We start from the raw sequence: 18,565 nt of genomic DNA on the forward strand, positions 1-18,565 counted from the left end.
ATTCAGAAGGGTCCTGAGGAACATAAAGGAAATTATTATTGTGTTATTATTCAACACACTTGAGAAATTCAAAACTTAATTTTTTTAACCCACATTATAGTATTAGGCATTTGTTCAAATCTATTTGTAAAGTGAATTTTACTGTTTCTAGTTAAATACAAATGAAGTCAAAATAAAAAGAAATAAAAATAAAATATCTGTAACATACCAGTTCCATTAACTGTTTTAGCTGACCTATCTCTTCTGGAAGGGAACCTAGCTTATTGTTACTTGCAATTAAGACTTTTAGAGGAAGACCACACAGGCAAGCTGGCAAAGAAGAAAGTTGATTTCGACTGCAACAAAACAAAACAAAACATTAAAACCACCAGTGATGTTCTAGTATGTACTCACATAAAGTGTGAAAGTTATAAAATTCCTTCATTTCCATGGGTCATGCAGTTAAAATTTAAATTTTCAAATGGCAAGCATGTCAAAAACATTTAAACATCAAAAATACCTGCATTACTGACTAAACAATATTGTGGAATTTACCACTGGAAAAAAAAGTGCACTATATAAGTTTAAGTAGATGTCTTTTTTTCCAACTGAAAAACAAGTTAAAAATTACAGATAAAATGGTTCTTTTATCAATTTCTTTAAATCATGTTCGAAGTTTAAGTAACATTCTTCATAGTATATTGGGGGGGGGGGGGGGGGGGGGGGGAAGAGAGAATGTGAGAAGATTATTTTCAAGAAGAAGAGTTGCAAGAAAAGCCAAAATTTGGAAAAAAGCTTTTAAGTTTTTATTTAGGTTCTCATTCTAGTAACAATTATTCAGGAAGCTGGAACTTAAAAGCTGACAAATGCAATGACCTTTTGTGATCTCCAGATGATTAAAAGTATTAATTTCTTCTGATTTATGGACCAATTCTGGGAAGAAATTTTAAGATCAACAGAACAACATGTTAATTGCTGCCTTTCCTAGAATATTAGAAGGTTTTCTTAAGATACATTTTTTTCTTTTTTATGGGAATTAGCCTGTAGGGAAGCAATGAATAGTAACTTAGAGTGACAACCCACTAAGAACCATTTTAACTTCTGCATGACTGTTAAGGCTTCAAAGAACAAATATGCATGACTGAACTCTGAAAACAGATAGCAAAAATTGTCCTGTGTATTCTCAGGGAGAGTTGCAACACTGAACTGAAACAAAGGGAAACAAAGAAACATAAACAAACAAATAAATAAATAATCTTAAATTCCACAAGTGTCAAACCAGTTCTTCAGCTGCCAATCCAGCAGTCTGCTACAAATCTGCATATAAAGACATATTCATGCTTTTTAACATTTAACAAAGCGAACTATCATCAGATCACTGTTGCATAAGCCAGGAGATAAACAAGTACCAAATAACAAGCTTATTAAAAATGAGAAATCCAACTACTCAGCAGTAGTTGAAAAAAAGAATCAATGCTTATTGCGGAGCCAGGATTCTCCATTCCAGTGTCTTTACAGAAGACCAAGATAAGTTATTTAAAAAAAAAAAAAAAAAAAAAAAATCGGTAGAAATAGTTTTTAAGTTCTAAAGAACTCAAATCAAGAAAGCCTAGAACCTAAAAAAGTTACACTGTGCAGACAATCAGACAAAAAAAAAAGTTACAACTTTTTATCAAGTTCTACAGAACTCAGAAGCAATCCACCAGGAGATAAGGAACAGCACATAACCAGGGCAAGTGAGTAATAAATCATCATTAGTTTAAAAGAAATCTCTTTAAATAAAAGATGAACATCATTCACCAAAGCCCAAAGATTATGTATATCTCTTGGCACCACTTTCTAAATGCTGGTAATAGGCAGAAAAACATGCATTTTAAATCTGTAATTCTTCTTGCCAAGAAGCAAGATTGTTAGAAAGTCAAGGTTACATTTCCTCCTTCGACATACCACTTACTGTGTTCAAATAACATGGGGGAAGGGCATAACCAAGAAAAGAGGAGATTTTAAACTGAGTGAAATGATCTTACTTAGTAAAACTTGAAAAAAATCCTTTTATTTTGTCTGATTTACTGTGATACCTGATATTAACTCTGTAATTATTCTAGGTTTGTGATAATTCACACAATTGCATCACTACACTGAGTTCTAATTCACGGGTTCACCACACTGAGTTCTAACTGAGTTCATTCTAACTCAGAAATTTACTAAGATGTTTTATATAAACATAAGAATTTAATCCTGTCTTAGTTTCTTTATGTACATCTAAAACATTATTTCAAACTTTCACAACCTATTCCTTATAGGAATAGTGGCAGATACTCAGGACACACTATTCTGTTTCAATTTCTAGAGCCATAATTAGCATTGCAGAGTGGCCAATACTACAGTAGAGCAACAATACAGGAAGGCTTGAGAAACATCCTCAGTCGTTTACAAAACTGAGGATCAAGCCTTCATAGCTTGAATTCAAAAGCCCAAGAGACACTTTGCCCCCTGCTCAAACCTCATTCCCAAAGATGAGATTATTATAGCTCCACTATTACAATTTTTATATACTCTACTGCAAAGAAACTGCTGATGTGACTGGCATTCTGAATTTGCTAGAAGAATAAGGGAAAGAAAGAGATTACTATTACTTGGTCTTTCTTTAAATAATTAGGCTTACATTTTGGCATTTACAATGAGCTGTATCTGCAGCCAATGAGTTTTTGCATTACCCTTCCAATAAAATGAAAAATGTAGTCAGTTTTTCCAGAAACATATAAAGTGCAGACAGAAAAAAGCTCTACATATTTGCAAATAAACAAAAAAATGCGGCAAAGTTAAACTTACCTCAAATTTAAGTAAGTCAGCATTTGCAAGTTTACTATGGCATCTGGTATAATTTTAATACAATTGTGGTATAGATTTAGTGTTTCCAGTGACACAAAATGGCACAACTCTGTAGGAACCTCTGTTAATCTATTCTTGGATAAATCTGAAAAGAGGAAAAAAAAGAAGGCACATTTTTTGAATCATCTGAAAGATATACTCTGAAAAGCTATGCTTCTTTATTAAAAGAAAGAAATAAATGTAACCCTACAGTGAGACAGCAAATTAAGTCAGTATTTTTATTATGCAAAATAAAACTATTGCTAATCTTTACAATCTTGAAATGAATCAGACTGAGTATAAAAGAGCAAACATTAAATTAAAATTCATTCAGTCTAATAAAAAGTAATTATTTGCAGGACTCAATATGCTGAGGAAATACTTGCAGACAGAACCAAGTACAGATTCCAAAGCCCGCATAGTATACCCAAAGATATAGTTGATACAGAGCTAGACATCTGCAAATAATGACAGTAGTTATAGAAAGCAAACAAGAAGGATTATATCCTTAATTTCTTTAAATAAATAGATTAAAAGTTTTTTTGGGTAACTCTTCAAACTGACCCGTATTTCCTAGATCTCAATCAATTATAAAATAATGTTACCTATAAAAATGGTGAAGACCTTCAGGAACAGACCTAAGTACGTACAAGACAACAACGGATTCCAGTCCTGCAAATGAATGCTTGTACCCACAGAATGAAAGGTTTTGACCAGTTATTCATTCTTTCTCGTTTTGTTTTGGCAAGGTATTCATTCTTTCTCATTTTGAGCACACAGACATAAAGAAAATCAGTAGGAAGAAATATTACTGAGCTTTGTTCCCTTGCTACCATAGTATGAAAACTGTGGTATCATAACAATTATGTGAGCTCAAGTCATAAAAATAATAATGCATGTCAGCATTCAAATGAATTAACTGGGTTCAAAGAAATATTGAAACAAGTGTTGCAGAACAAGCATCTCTTATCCTCACAAACTACAAAACTGCCACCTACCCATACAACCTGACCTGAAAAATGGTCACCTGTTGTATGTGGAAGGAACAGGAATGTACTTAGGCAAAAAAGTGAAACATCTGATGAGAAGGATACAAGGAAAGAGTGGAACTTAATGTTCTCCTCACTTCTTCACTGCTGCTATTTTAAGCTTCTTCCCTGATCCTTCAAAGCCTATTTTGAAGCTTACTTTCTTAAATATCTAAAAGGAGAAGCATCCAAAATACAGTATGCATATTACCAGAGCACCAATGATCTCCATCCTCTATGCATATAAAGCAATTTTTGGCTTTTATGAACAAACAGGCAGACACCTGAAGATCTTTTTAACTTCTTTGGCAGTTCCAGACTTATCAGTTTGCTGTGCAGAGGCACAGCTTGAGAGCACAACTATTGTGAGTAGGAAGGTTTTATCATTTTTATTTTTGTTCCTGTCTCCTGCAATGCAACCTGAAATTCAGTGCACTATTCCCTTTGTCAGCTTTCACTTTACTTCATCATGTTACTTTCAAGAAAGTTGGTTTCATTATTTCATCCTCTGCCAAGACAACAGCAATAGCCTGTGAGCGCAGTAACTGAGAACAGCCCAGCTGACACAAACAGCAGTGTTGATTAAATTGATCATCTCAACCAAAATTATTCAGTTCTGAGTTACCATACAACAGCAATGCTTGCACTGCTCTGCTTCATCTTACCAGGCTTTGATGGCAGTTAAATGCAGCATTAACTCAGCTTCTACTTTCCTTCACTTCTGCTATTAAACTAAAGCATTCCCTATTTGAGTCAATGTTATTACTGCTTCAATGGGGGGAAAGGTTTTCAATGTTCTTCTGTTTTAGTGCTTTAATCCTCTACTGCCTTCTGTTTATTATGAGAGCACTTGTCTACTAACATGGCATTCGAAAACAATTGCCACTGGTTCTCTCTCCTGCTGCCTTCCAAGCTATACTTATTATCAGATATCAGCAGAGGACTGCTATAACATTTTGATCCATGCAGGGTACCTTTGTATTTTACAGCTCAATTGCAAAGAAAACCTTCCCTTTTTTTAAACCACACTTTTCTGCAGTGACACTGCCACATTCATACTGTTCTTGCTTCCTCCTTTAAAGGGGAGTGAACAGCAAGATCCAGAAGAGTGAAGTGAACATTAGGCCCAGGCTTTAGACAACATGCATGGTGCTGGATGGTACAGGGAGAGTGACACATCTTTCTGATCCTTCTCAAGTGATACATCAAAAACTGAGAACACAAAAATGTTACTTATTCTCAAGCTATTGAAACTACAGCCTGCCATCTTAGAATCATATAATGGTGTGGGTTGGAAGGGACCTTCTAAAGGTCATCTAGACCACCCTCCCTTCATTGAGCAGGGACATCTTCAACTAGTCCAGGTTGCCAGAACTACATCCAGCCTGACCTTGAATGTCTCCAGGAACAGGCACATCCACCACCTCTATGGGCAACCTTAACTCCACCTTCATGCCTGCTGTCATTTATCTTCTTATTGAATAAAAGGAATTGTTGACACAACATTTGACTTACCCTTGAAAAAAACTAGTGCCTTAAAGAAGTGGAACAGCAACTAGATTGACCCTGCTCCTATAACTGAGATTAATGTGACAGTAAAATGCTTTTCTAATTATTTTTTTTATTACTATCCTTTGCTCTCAAGGGCCTTAACTCTGTTAATCTGATGAAGGACAAAACAAAAACCCTGTAAATAATAATAGGCAAACTCTTTCCCGTCTTCCTCAGGACCATGTGTTACAGGACACTACACACGCAACAAAGGAAGTCAATTTGTTACTGTCTAGTTTAAGATCATTTCAACACTGGCATCTATTGTACCTTCCTAAATAATAATGATTAAAACCCCCACAGTATAGTCACAGAATAAGGCAGAGGAATAAAAACTATACTTCGCAGAAAAAGGGGAAGTTTGCTACTATACTTTACTGATAAGAGGTATCATTAATAGCAAATCTGAATGTCTTCAGGAAACACCACTGGAATGGAATCTGACATACAAGAATGCTCATCACAGTTTTTAACTAGGGGCAGCAGTTTGTTTTTTTTTTCCCAAATACCAGACTTTCCTGATCAAATGGGAAGAAGAAAAGAGATTGGGTTTATTCAATCCTAGAATGAATGGGAGCCTCTGAACATGATATAGCTGTGAAGAAAGCATATCACTTTTCATGTGTCTTTGAGAGTTCCATACAGAAAAGCACACCTTTAGAAATGGAAACAGTCTGCATAACAATTTTATAACGTACCTTAAAAGCATATACAAACATGTACAGAAACTCCTCAACTTGCTGCACCTTACAATTAGTCTGTATATCTTTCTAATTTACTCAGCTTTTTAAATTCCAGAATAAAATACAACGGTTAAGCGCTAATGAAACTGCAGAACGTTTTGAAAAGACTGAGGAAAACAGCAGGCGTGTATCTTGCTTCTGTCACAATTCATAAATCTTCTGGAAAAAAAAAATTTTTTTGCAAAGGCCTTCTTGACCTCATTATTTAGGGAAAAATACAAACTAAAATTTTAAACCACTTGTGAAAGTATTTCTAAAATGTAGACATTTGTTGGCAAACCTTTACTTACTGCAATTTTTTTCACCACTCTACATTTCCCACAACCCCCGGCTACCCATCCCCCCCCCCCCCCCCCCGCTTCATTAATTTGAAGAATAAAGCTTCAGGGTTATTCATAATAATGAAGTCACTGATACAGAAATTGAAATGAACAGAAGGATGGACTTTGCTGGTGTTTTAAAGAATTTTTATTAACTTGCTTATAGTACCTAACACAAACAAGACCTAATAAATTAATGACTCTATGGTAGCAGAAATACATTTCATGGTTGTCAAGACAGCATAGGCACTTTTCACCTAAGGTGAAAAATAGGTAACGCAAGTATTAACAAAGGGCCCATACACTGGAGTGAGCTTTGTGTTTTAAATGAAACAAACTACTTATTCATTATTTGTGACATCAAGGCATTTTCAAACTACATCTGGCTTTGCTTCATCTTTTTCTGCCAGGAATAAGTGTTAAAACTCAAAAATAATGTAACAGAACACAAAAAAAAAAAGTCAGCCAGCTTAGAAAAATATTAGATAGAATCTTGACCTCTAAAAGCATCAGCACAATTCTGGTGTAGTGACATGGCTTTTGTATGAGAAATGTTACTATGTTGGAAACTAGACATGAACTACACAAAATAAGCACTTCCTTAGCTGGGAGGGAGCAATAAAAAGCAAGAACTTCAGACTGGTAACTAAGAATTTAACATAAGACTCCAAGCCTTGTTTAAGTGGTTGACACACTACATGGTCAGGGTCCACGCTGCCATCATACCAGTAAATAACTGACCCCATCCTCAGTGCAAAAGCTTTCAATTCCTAAAGCTCTGAATGTATCTACCACTGCTGATAGGACTTTTCTGACCTCATGCTTTACAGGCAGATTACCAACTACCACTATAAATATATGCGTAAGTATAAATCACTGCTACTGAACAACCCAAAACAGCATTGTCAAAATAACCAGAATAATACTAAAAGTCATAATAGTTATGCTTCTTTCAGTAGTTACCAAGGTGCTCCATTTTTTCTTCCTTCCAGTTATTAATACATTAAATATAAGTTATTAATATTTTAAGTAAAAATTTCAGACTTTCATGGAAGAGCTAAACAATTTAAGCCTTCAAGTCAGAACATTCATTAAATAAATATATATATGCACTATTACATCACAATTTTTTCCAATAATTCTAATGAAAGCAGATTATCAAAAAGCAGTGATTTATAACTTTCAGATTAGAGAAAAATTCACTATACATTTATACTTCTAAAGCACTAACCTAAATAGACAAAAGTTGAAATTAGGCAAGTAAGAATTTACCCACTATTGAGCAGGAAATTTTGCACATATATATCTGTGTATGCATACAGTTGTATATAAAGGAAATAGCTGTACTTGAATTGGAGTCCAGAAAGCAAGAAATTGCATGGTAAAAAAGCCACCCAAACAACCTCAGCTCCAGCCCACCAAGTTCCTATTTTTGTCATCTTCAGCACTTACTGAATAGAAGACGGGAATTATTTTGAAAAAGCTATTTGCATTTGTATTAACATACTATTCAAGGTATTCAAATGAGACGTTTGAATTGTATTTGACAAAGGACTGAAGCAATTCACTCTAAGAGCCTAAAAAATAGTAACTTCAGCCCTAATTTCATGGGAGAATGGTAGGAAATACATAGAGACATCTAGACATGAATGATACAACTGTATGTAGCTTTGCCTTTATACTGTAAGTTACCCATATTTTTATTAAGCTTTTAGGAAGCCTGTATTTCCATATTAGCTAGGTGTATCTTCACTGAAGCCACAAATTGGTGGCACTGTATCTCAGACAAGTTTTGAAGTATCTGCTTAAGCCCATCTCTGACCTTTGGCAACACTGCATGGTATCCATACTTGCCTTGGCAAAGGAGGCAAGTGATCTATTATCAATGTCACTGTGCTTATCACCATAAAATAGTCAATGCTCTCTAGGAAGAAATTACTTCATTCTAGCCTTTATCCATTTTTCTCCCCTTAAATGGTAGGAAAATGCATCATTCTGTAGACAAATGCTATATATGAGTCATGAAGACACTGTAATGCAATTAGAAAGTGCTGTATCTTTTAAGATATGCTCTACAACTTGTCATTACCTTGCACAGCAGCATACCTTGTCTCAACTACTTGCCCTCTCTACCTGCCAGTATCAATGAATAATGTCCTGGATGTATTTTTACTCTACAGCTTTTACTATAGTCAGCAACTTCTACCAAAACAGTGATGCTACATGAACAAAAAAGTCAGCAGAGACCTCCACTGACTCTGGCATCAAATGTATTCTGGTGTTTACATGGCAGTTATGCCACAAAGAATGCATGGCAGTTCTTCACTAAGAGACATTTCTATTTAAGTTATTCAGCAGACAGAATAACATGCAAGAAAAGACAAAGAATGCCCTAGAAAGTAAAAACAATTCTATTTCCATATAAGAAAAAAAAAATCTAGTAGTGCATGGACTCAAGGTTTTTCATTCTGAAACTGCCACTTCTAACAGATTGAGAAAAAAGTAGCTCCAACACTGACTCTCAAGAAAGTTATCAGTACTGCAATAAAATGTAGCAATAACATTTAAACACTGATCAACATTACTGACTCTAGATGTATGACTGTTGACTCAAAACATGCAGAACGTGCACCTATCCCAGGCAGCTGGATATAAAAATGTACAGATGCTGCAAGAATAGTATTTTGAACAGTTTGAAGACACAGCTGTTCCACACACTTGCTAAGCACTACATTTCGGAGCACTGTCAGCATACTTTTCCATCTGCTTCCATTGTTAAGAATTAACATTAAAAATCTCCACCTCAAAGCCACAGACAAAATATAGCAAAATTCACAGTGATCATGTATTTTTGTACCAGTTTTTCTTATCATTACTACATTTTAACATATTAAAAATTTCTCCTTTTCCACTGTGTAGATGAGTTCTCCAATTCTTCCCCATTCAACATCTTGACATTACAGTATATGTAATATGTGGGCAAGTGAAAAATCTAACACTAGAGATATACAACACAACACTGTCTTCTCTGTGTCACTGATGGTCAGAATAAACACAGTTTCTTACTCGTCAAAGTTACAACTGTAATAATCACCATACATATTCACCACGATTATCAAGGAGACCTAAATGTGGGGTTTAGAGGAAGGAAATAAAGCAGGACAGAAGGAAACCAAGAGGCCGACGGCAGCATGTCATAGAGCCTGGCAGAGCTGTCACCACTAGAGGGGGTCCTGATCTCACAGACTTGCCCAACACCCTGTAAGGATGTTTCTGAACTGCTTCCTTCTTTTAAGGTAGGAAAACGACAGAAACAGGAAAGTACACTTTACAAATACACACACCCCAGCACTCCTCTGAACATACTGCCCAACGTATTTTTCAAAGTATGACAAGTGAGGCGATTCGCAGCCATAACTGCAGGAAGCAAATGTATACATTGATATCTAATGGGGTCAACCTATTAAAATAAAATTTAAAAAAAGCTGTTGTGAAATAGTCACTCTAAAGTATTTTTCTCCAACCTTCTTTCAGATGATGTAAGAATCTCACGTATCCTTGAGGTCTCTGTAGTACAGCAATAGCAACATTTGGCCTATATCAAACACAAGTGGAATTAAAAGCTAACTCATTCCACCCCAACAACCTCATCTACTTTATTCCATCTATCACTTCATTACAGAATACACCGTTTACTTTTTCACAGTGCCCTGTAACCTCCCAGTAAAGCACAGCCAAGCAAAGAAATGTTCATTCTACACTTCTTCTCAGGTAGTGCACTAACCAGCCTGAAGCAATCCAAGAGCATAAATTAGCTCTCCCAGCTACCAAAACTTTGAGCAAATGTCACTTCAAGGGCTTTTGCTTCCTCTGGGTGAAATAAGCGTGGGTGAAGGAGGGAGCAAAACGGTAGCATGTTCTCATGATTAGCTCCATGACACACTCCAATTACAAGGATACAAAGGAAATTTCTCTGCAGGAAATGGTCAAAACAATAATACAAGCCTGGAAAAATAAAGAGAAGGTTGATACAACAGTATGCCTCGTTACTGTACCTGACTTAGGTGGCAACATAATGCATCTAAATTTCTCCTTTATTTTCTATTTCTTCCTCTTTAGGGCAACAACACTTTGGCATTAAAACTGGCACCAAAAAAATGGGTCCTGAAGGGACTCTGTTTACATACTGAAGATGAGCCTGGTGTGGAAGTGCATGAGACTTCTTAAAAATTATACTGTAAACCAATAGGATTCTTCCTGCAGATCTCCATGTGAGTACAAGCAGATTTGGGACTGTGGTGGGTTGATCTTGGTGCCCACTCAGGTGCTCTATCATCCCCCTTTCAGTAAGACAGGGGGAGTTAACACAATGAAAAAGCTCATGGGTGCAGGTAAGGACAAGGTGCTCACTCACCAGCTATTGACAGGCAACACAGACTCAACTTGGGAAAATTACAGAATCACAGAATCCTAAGGGTTGGAAGGGACCTCAAAAGATCATCTAGTCCAACACTCCTGCAAGAGCAGGGTAACCTAGAGTACATCACACAGGAACTTGTCCAGGCGGGCCTTGAATATCTCCAACGTAGGAGACTCCACAACCCCCCTGGGCAACCTGTTCCAGTGATCTGTCAAAATTAATCTATTGACAATTAATAAGAGAGTAGGATATTGAGAAATAACAACAAAACTAAACCCATCTTCCCCCCTTCCCCTTTTCCCAACCTCACCTTCACTCAATGACTGTCCTACTTCCTCCCCGAGCCCCACCTCCACTACTGGCACAGGAGAAGGGGAGTTGTGCTCATACAGTAAGTGCTCTACTGCTGCCACTCCTTCCTCCTCACACTCTTCCCCCTGCTCCAACATGGGTCCCTCCCATGGGTTAGTCTTTCATGGACTTCTACACGGGTCCTTCCCATGGGCTGCAGTTCTTTCAGAACTGCTCGATCATGGGTCCTTCCCATGGGGTGCAGTCCTTCCAGAACAGACTGCTTCAGTGTGGGTCCCCCACAAGGGTCACAGGTCCTGCAAGAAAACTGCTCCAGCATGGGTTCATCTCCACAGACCACAGTTCCTGCCAGGAATGTGATCTGTAGTGTGGGGTCTCTACAGGCTGCAGCTTCCTTCAGTCCACATCCATCTGCAACAGTGTGGGGTCTTCTAGAGGCTGCAGAAGAACAACCTGCTTCACCATGGTCTTCTCGACAGGCTGCAGGGTTATCTCTGTTCCAGCAACTGGAGCACCTCCTCTCATTCTTCTGCACTGACCCTGACATCTGCAGAGCTGTTTACCTCGCATTTTGCACTACTTTCTCATGCAGCTGCATGCAAGAAAGCTTTTTTAACTTTTTCTTAACTATGCTATCACACCATCGCTGATGGGCTTTGCTTTTGGCCAGCGGCAGGTCTGCCTTGGAGCTGTCTGGAATTGACTCTGACATGGGGGCAGCTTCTGGTGTCTTCTCATAGAAGCCACTCCTTCAGCTCCTGTTACTAAAATCCTGCCACATAAACCCAATACAGGCACCCAATTACTTGTATCATGAGATGGAAAAAAATATCAGGTAGTAAACACCTTCATCAACCTTTAATAACATGTGGTATGAAACCCAATGCATGGGCCATGAAGCATTCCTTCTCCCACGCCTCCTGCACAACAGGAAGGTTAGAAGTCATTAATTTTCACTCCTTAATAAACCTATAGATTGTATCACTTCAGTATTGTACCACTCATCCTCAGCAGGACTTAAATACTTTAGGTATTTTCTCAGACACAGTGGAAATAAGAAATGTTCCCCAAACTCTAAAAACTTCAAAAACTGTTCTTCACTATTTTCAGCCTTTATAGTAGGTTAATGGAAAACACTGGAGAAACCAAAACTGAAGTGTTCACATCATACACTATCCAGCTGAACACCTTTACTGTATCAAGCTATATTTCAGTTGTCTGCATGAACTGTTCATACTGGCATATTAAAGAAAATTTGATAGCCAACTCCACCCATATGAAAGCAGGACCTTCCCTAGCGCCTTTGGGAGGGAAAAAAAAAAAAAACTAAAAGTATACCTTGATACTGAAAAGTCCTCAAGATTAGCTTCAGCCATCAAAGATACACTTTAATTGTTCATATTGAATATGGGCTATCGGGGCCTTCCAGGTATATTAGAGACTTCTCAGAGGACTGAAACTTTGATTATGAAATCCTTTCCTAAAAGAAGAATAGTGACCACAGCTTTCACCAAATTAAAAATAAAAGTTTAAAAGGTGTAAATTGTAAATGTGTGTATATAAGCACACAGGCATACAACCTTATTTCCAGCCAATCAACTTATTCCCGTCTATTGGACAACAGGGAAAGATGTGAAACAAAAAATTACATTCTACCCCAAAGATGGTGGTGAACCACTGGACACACTTAGTTTCCTCTATTACAAATCTCTCATTTCAGCCACAGAGATCTTTCTTAAAGCTGTCTACTTTGGAAACCAACACCTTCCACTTCCACAGGGGAATCCCCCATGATGCAATGAAAACAGCAGTCTAAAACCTCTTCCAGCCCACAGACAACACCACCAGCAGGAACAAGCTGAATGCAATGTCAAAGTTGTTTTTTTTTTTTTTTTTCACTTCATTCTCTATTTTAATGGCATTATTATTTTACCTCAGGCTGTGGAGTGAGGACACTATTCATGCTACGCATTATTGACCTCAGTGACCTGCTCAAAAAGGAGTTACCTCGCATTTACTGTCTGGTAGAAGCAGCACATAAACCAGTTTCTCTGAAGCAGCCCACTTGCCTTCACTATGGAGATGATTATTTTTCACACCTGACAAACTAATACCAGATTTGTTAATTTTTAATTCATTTTTATACGTGAACTGTCTCACACTCCGTAAGAAAATGCTATGAAAAGGGAAATGAATAAAAGTTATTTGATCTCTGGGTATATCAAAGACATGTGGGCATAGACATGAAAAAGCTACCTGATGCTAATTTACGGTGACATAGAAAGAGAAGTATTACTCATCTAATCACTTCCCGTTCTGGCTGCCCATCTCCCACAGATGCCAGGGTTAATCTGCCTTATCCACATGATTCATGCACATCTCCCACAATGGTTCTTGAAGTCAGCACAACATAATTGTAACAGTTTATCAACACAAATCTGTTTTGTACCATCAAAGCTGACTTATTGAGCACATCTTTAAACAATGAACTAATTATATGGCCATTACACAGGAGGTACAACATTTGAAAGAAATACTTCAGACTTCTAAGCAAAACAGGAATCTGTGAAAACATTACTAGAGACTGAGGTACCAGGAAAGAAAAACCTGGAATAAACACATTAAATTGTAATAAATAACCAAAATTTGGATGGCTGTTCCCAAATATAGAAAGAAAAAGAGCAAACAAACAAAAATAGAAAGGCTTCCTTGCGAAAGCAAAATAAGCACAGTACATACTGTCTCTATCCTTAAAAGACCCAAACAAACTGAAAACCACTTCGCTGGAGCCGCTAGAAGTATAGACCTATAAATTTTGTACCAAGATCTCTATCCTATGTAACGGTTCCCATGGCTCTTTCTTAAGTTTAGGACAATGTTTCTCAACCTTCTAATTTTCTTTCCTTCAGAATCAAAGAACCTTGCCTTCTTTGGAGAAGGCAAAACCAAAACAGATTTCTCAGCCAATATGCTGCTTGTTGGTCAGGGAGAGGCTGTGTTTGATGGATAACACATGCAACTTCTTTGTTATTTTACTTTTTTTAACAAGTCACAGTTTAAATCAGGATTTTAATCTGACATCTTTATGAGAGATGTCAAATACATACACTGCAAAAGAAACTGTGGCGGGAAGTAAAACACACCCCCACACCCTCTACTTATAAACAATCCAGCATCTGTGACTGGGCAGGCAGAAACCACTTGATATTTGCCATAATACTTGCTGGGGAACTCGGGTGGGAAGAAGCCAGTGGGCATCGACGGCACTTGCGAGTCAGCCTGCAACCACAGGTAAACATCCGTGTCACTGGTATGTAACAACTGCATGGCAAAGCATGTTACGAAGGGACAAAAGAATGTTTCCTTCTGGTCTAATTTTCTTTAATTTTGTTTTATTTTTTTGGTAAGGACAAAGCCTTCTCAGATTCACAAAGTGACTAATTCTCATCTATACAGTCTACTGAGTCTGGCCTACAATTCCTGCTCCCTGTGCAGATTCATTTCTACTTCCTTAATCACTGATTTTTCAAACTGCCTTTCAGGAAGCCTGATTTCCACATGCTAAGTATTACAGTGATATTTTTCTCTAAGAATCATTTTAGATTGAGTTCTCCGAGGTCTAATGCTGAAGAGCCTACAAGGGCTAATTTATTCAGGCCCAAATGAGACCCATGTAGTTACATAATAAATAAAGAGTTCTACGAAAAGCAGATGGACAGCATTATTTTCCTTTAGTTATCATAACCTGATGAGTAGAAGAAAAGTGCAGACAGGACCTATTAGATCTTAGATTTAAGAAGTCCAATTAACTGCAGTGTTACATATATATATATATATATATACACACACTCTTGTTATATTAAAATGAAACAGTTGGTGTTAAATTACCCTGTAGAAAGAAAAATAGTCTTTGCTATACAAGCTGTGAACCTGCTCAAATCAGTGACAAATAACAGTTTGATACACATACTGCTGCAACCCAGGTCAGGTTTTTTGAAAAGAGGAATCAAGCCAAAAGCTTCAGAACAAGAACTTGGAGATTTAGGACAAGGGCTAACGGGTTAAAACTTAAACAGGGGAAGTTTAGATTGGCTATAAGGAGGAAATTCTTTCCTGTTAGGGTGGTGAGGCACTGGAATGGGTTGCCCAGGGAAGTTGTGAATGCTCCATCCCTGGCGGTGTTCAAGGCCGGACACAGCCTCGTGTGACATGGTTTAGTGGGAGGTGTCCCTGCCCATGGCATGGAGGTTGGAACTAGGTGATCTTAAGGTCCTTTCCAACCCAAACCACTCTATGATTCTGTGGACAGCAAGGCTGAGGGATGCTGCTTCTGAGTGGATTTCAGAAAGTTCATGTCATTCTGTTCTCACATCACTGCAATGGCAAGGGTCAAGAAGATTGAAAGATCCAGAATGAGCTTAGCTCAGGTTGGACCAGGCCTTGAGTGATATGGTTTAGTAGGAGGTGTCCCTGCCCATGGCAGGGGGGTTGTAACTAGATGATCTTGAGGTCCTTTCCACCCCCAACTAGTCTATGATTCTATGATTTGGGGAGTACACCTTCAACTGTGGGAGATTAAAGTGCAAAAGATTTTATTAAGTACTTCTTGGCTTGGCTTGCTTATCCAGCATACACATTTAAAAAAACCTTTACTACAAGATGAACTGTTCATTTTTAACAGTTTTCCACCAATAGGGATGCTGAACCTGCTAATCTTGTACTACCACTGCTATTACTCAATGGCTAAACTTCCACTCATATTGTGAAATCCAAGGCATCAATTTCAGGTTAGTTCAATTTTGAAGTAATTAATGCACTGCAAAACTCACTAATTACTGAGATTTTTAATTGAACCCCCTTAAATATTCTGACTTAAATATTATTCAACAGTATCCTCATCAAGTTCATTACAATACAGGTAAAGTGATCCATTAATAACTTGGCCAATTTTGTCACCTTTCAGGCAATATTAAAAATACTCCTATCAGGACTTTGACTCTTACCAAATGCATTGTCATGACTCAGTATTTGAGTGTCAAATACCGAGTGACTCATGCTCAGTGAGAATAGGTTCTACCTTCTGAAAGAATTGTGGTTTTAATAGAAAAAATTGCACAGCATTCTGCTCAGATTACAATTTCTTTTCTGCAAAAGGAAAGCAACAGTCTTATATTCTTACCTAACTCTAGATTCAGCCTCTTTATACTCAAAAAAGGACGGACAAAAGTCCAAGAGTTCAGAACCACCTCTAAAATTTTCATTCAGACTTCTTCCAAAACTGGCTACTCTTTGCGAGTGATGAGCATACTTCTCAGCTCTCATGCCTTCTCTCTCTTCCTCTTCAAAAATTTGGATAAGAAATTCATTGTTTTGGGAGGAACTCTAAGAGATGCACTAGCAAATATACAATTATAAAGGCATCTTATTTCTGGGGAAAAAAGTCAACAAAGAAAGATTCTGATCATCCAGAAATTATGAATCATTTAAACAGGCAACACCTTCTCTGAAGAGACGGCATTATCACGTACCCCATGTGCTTCCTATGCTTACTTAATGGAAGTCTCAACTCTAAAGTTTGTTTATTCAAGATCGACACAGATAGCGGAAAATCAACTCTAAAAAACGCTTCTAATGTGGATCGTGCTGAGCCCTCTGCCAGCACACCTGCAGATATCCTGATGGTGCTATCTGGAAGACTACATTATCAAAAAGTTATATACAGGGTAAAATATTACACAACTGTTGCACTATAAATTACCAGTTGATCTGTTTTCTGTATACAATAGTAAGCTAATTTTAACCATTGACTGAGAACAGAAATATCTATTGTATAGCTTGCTTTTTTAACAAATGAAAAAGGTTGAAGGGTTGGTAAAACTCTGTTAACAGGTTAATTTATGCTTTTAAGTCAAGCATCTTAAGATTTTAAAATGCCCAAATGTCAGCAAGCTTAAGATATATTCTGTCAAGGTCTGCTGTATCATCTGAAGTCTTTTGACATGAAAATTTATACATAATGAATTCTCCTAAAGCTCTCTCCAATGCCTTACACACAAGAAGCTTGTTTCTTATTCTGCAGCCTACTTTCTATATCATCTATCTATAGCAGCCCTCTATCTATATAACCATTCACAATATGTAAGGCTAAGGACGAAGACTGTCCTTTTAATAGTTCCTCCCCCTATTTTTTTCTGTGATATATTCATGAGAACAGTATCTTCTCCCAGGCATTTTTCTGCAAAACTAATAAACAAGCCAGATTATTCTAGTTTCCTCTTGTTACAGTTTTCCTGACCATGCAAGTAGACCCTTTCTGCACCTGTTTCAGTCTCGAGTTATCTTCCTTGACCATGAATAGGACATAACTTTCTGTAGGAGGATTAGGTTACACCACTGCCACATATAACACCATTAAGGATTTCTAGACCCTGTTAAAATACATCTTCTGATACAGCCTCAGGACAAAATCAGATGCTTAAGATTTGTCATAATGGCAGCTTGAACCATCTTTAAAACTGTCATATCCAGGGTTTCTTCCTTTACAAGTGATGAACACAACTTGCAGCAGGCACCTCACTTTCTGACTCTTTAAATCTTTAGCTGCCTTTCTTCTGGACTATTCTTCATAGAGCAATAAATGCTTCCAACACTAAATAGACCCTGTATGTTGTCATAAGTCTGTGTTCTCACCACAAATAAGGAAGTGATTAAGAAACACAAAAAAGACTGAAAAAAATACCCCTAACATTAAAAAAATTTGTTTCTGCAATGAAGTTTCCCGTCTCAGAAATGTTACCTAGAATTAAAGAAGAAATTAGAGAAACAACCACCACCACCACCAAAAACAAACAAACAAACAAACAAACAAGCTTTTGCTAACAGAAAATCTTTAAGCACCAGCAATTTCTATTACAGGTTCATAACAGTTAAATGCTATGCAAGCTTAAGCATATCTGGCATTACAACTCTCTATTTAATTCCAAAGAAAAAAGCTACGATGCTTTAGTAAAATAAGTCAATAACGAGACCACCTTTATCAATGGACTATTTGGAAACATACGCTTATTGCTGTTAGTTACCAAGTTTGCCCAGGTATACTTTTGGAAGCATCTAAAAATCTTGCCCACACCCTTCCCTCCCACTAATACATCAGCCATATCTTAAGCATGAACATAAAAAAATACCCCAGTTCTTTATATTTCCCACAATCAAAGCTCTTCTTAGAGGTTAAATAAACCTCTAAAAAATGAGGTTGTTTAGGCTCATTTTAGGGTTTATTTTAGTGGTTAATGAACCTCTAAAAAGATGTTTATTTCAACAAATGTCTTTTACCACACACAA

At 37.2% G+C, this 18,565-nt stretch overlaps 1 protein-coding gene across 5 annotated transcripts in view; it reads right to left on the minus strand.

Moving 5' to 3' along the window:
- Window positions 1-18,565, minus strand: part of LRCH1 (leucine rich repeats and calponin homology domain containing 1) — a 94,724-nt gene that overhangs the window by 58,237 nt on the left and 17,922 nt on the right. For 4 of the 5 annotated variants that reach the window (XR_008974437.1, XM_057425624.1, XM_057425625.1 and 1 more), the window contains 2 exons: window positions 2,812-2,956; window positions 209-335 (listed from right to left, as the gene is read on the minus strand). Coding sequence is in view for 3 of the 5 variants with exons in the window: in XM_057425624.1 (XP_057281607.1) it covers window positions 209-335; window positions 2,812-2,834 (150 nt within the window). In the remaining 2 variants the exon portion in view is untranslated. Of the gene's footprint in view, window positions 1-208; window positions 336-2,811; window positions 2,957-18,565 lie in introns of those variants that run through there. The other variant, XR_008974438.1, reaches the window with a different exon arrangement.

This window comes from Pezoporus wallicus, unplaced genomic scaffold (assembly GCF_028554395.1).
Source record: "Pezoporus wallicus isolate ANWC-B61680 ecotype Strahan unplaced genomic scaffold, APGP_CSIRO_Pwel_v1 contig_787, whole genome shotgun sequence".
In the NCBI taxonomy this organism is placed as follows: domain Eukaryota; kingdom Metazoa; phylum Chordata; class Aves; order Psittaciformes; family Psittacidae; genus Pezoporus; species Pezoporus wallicus.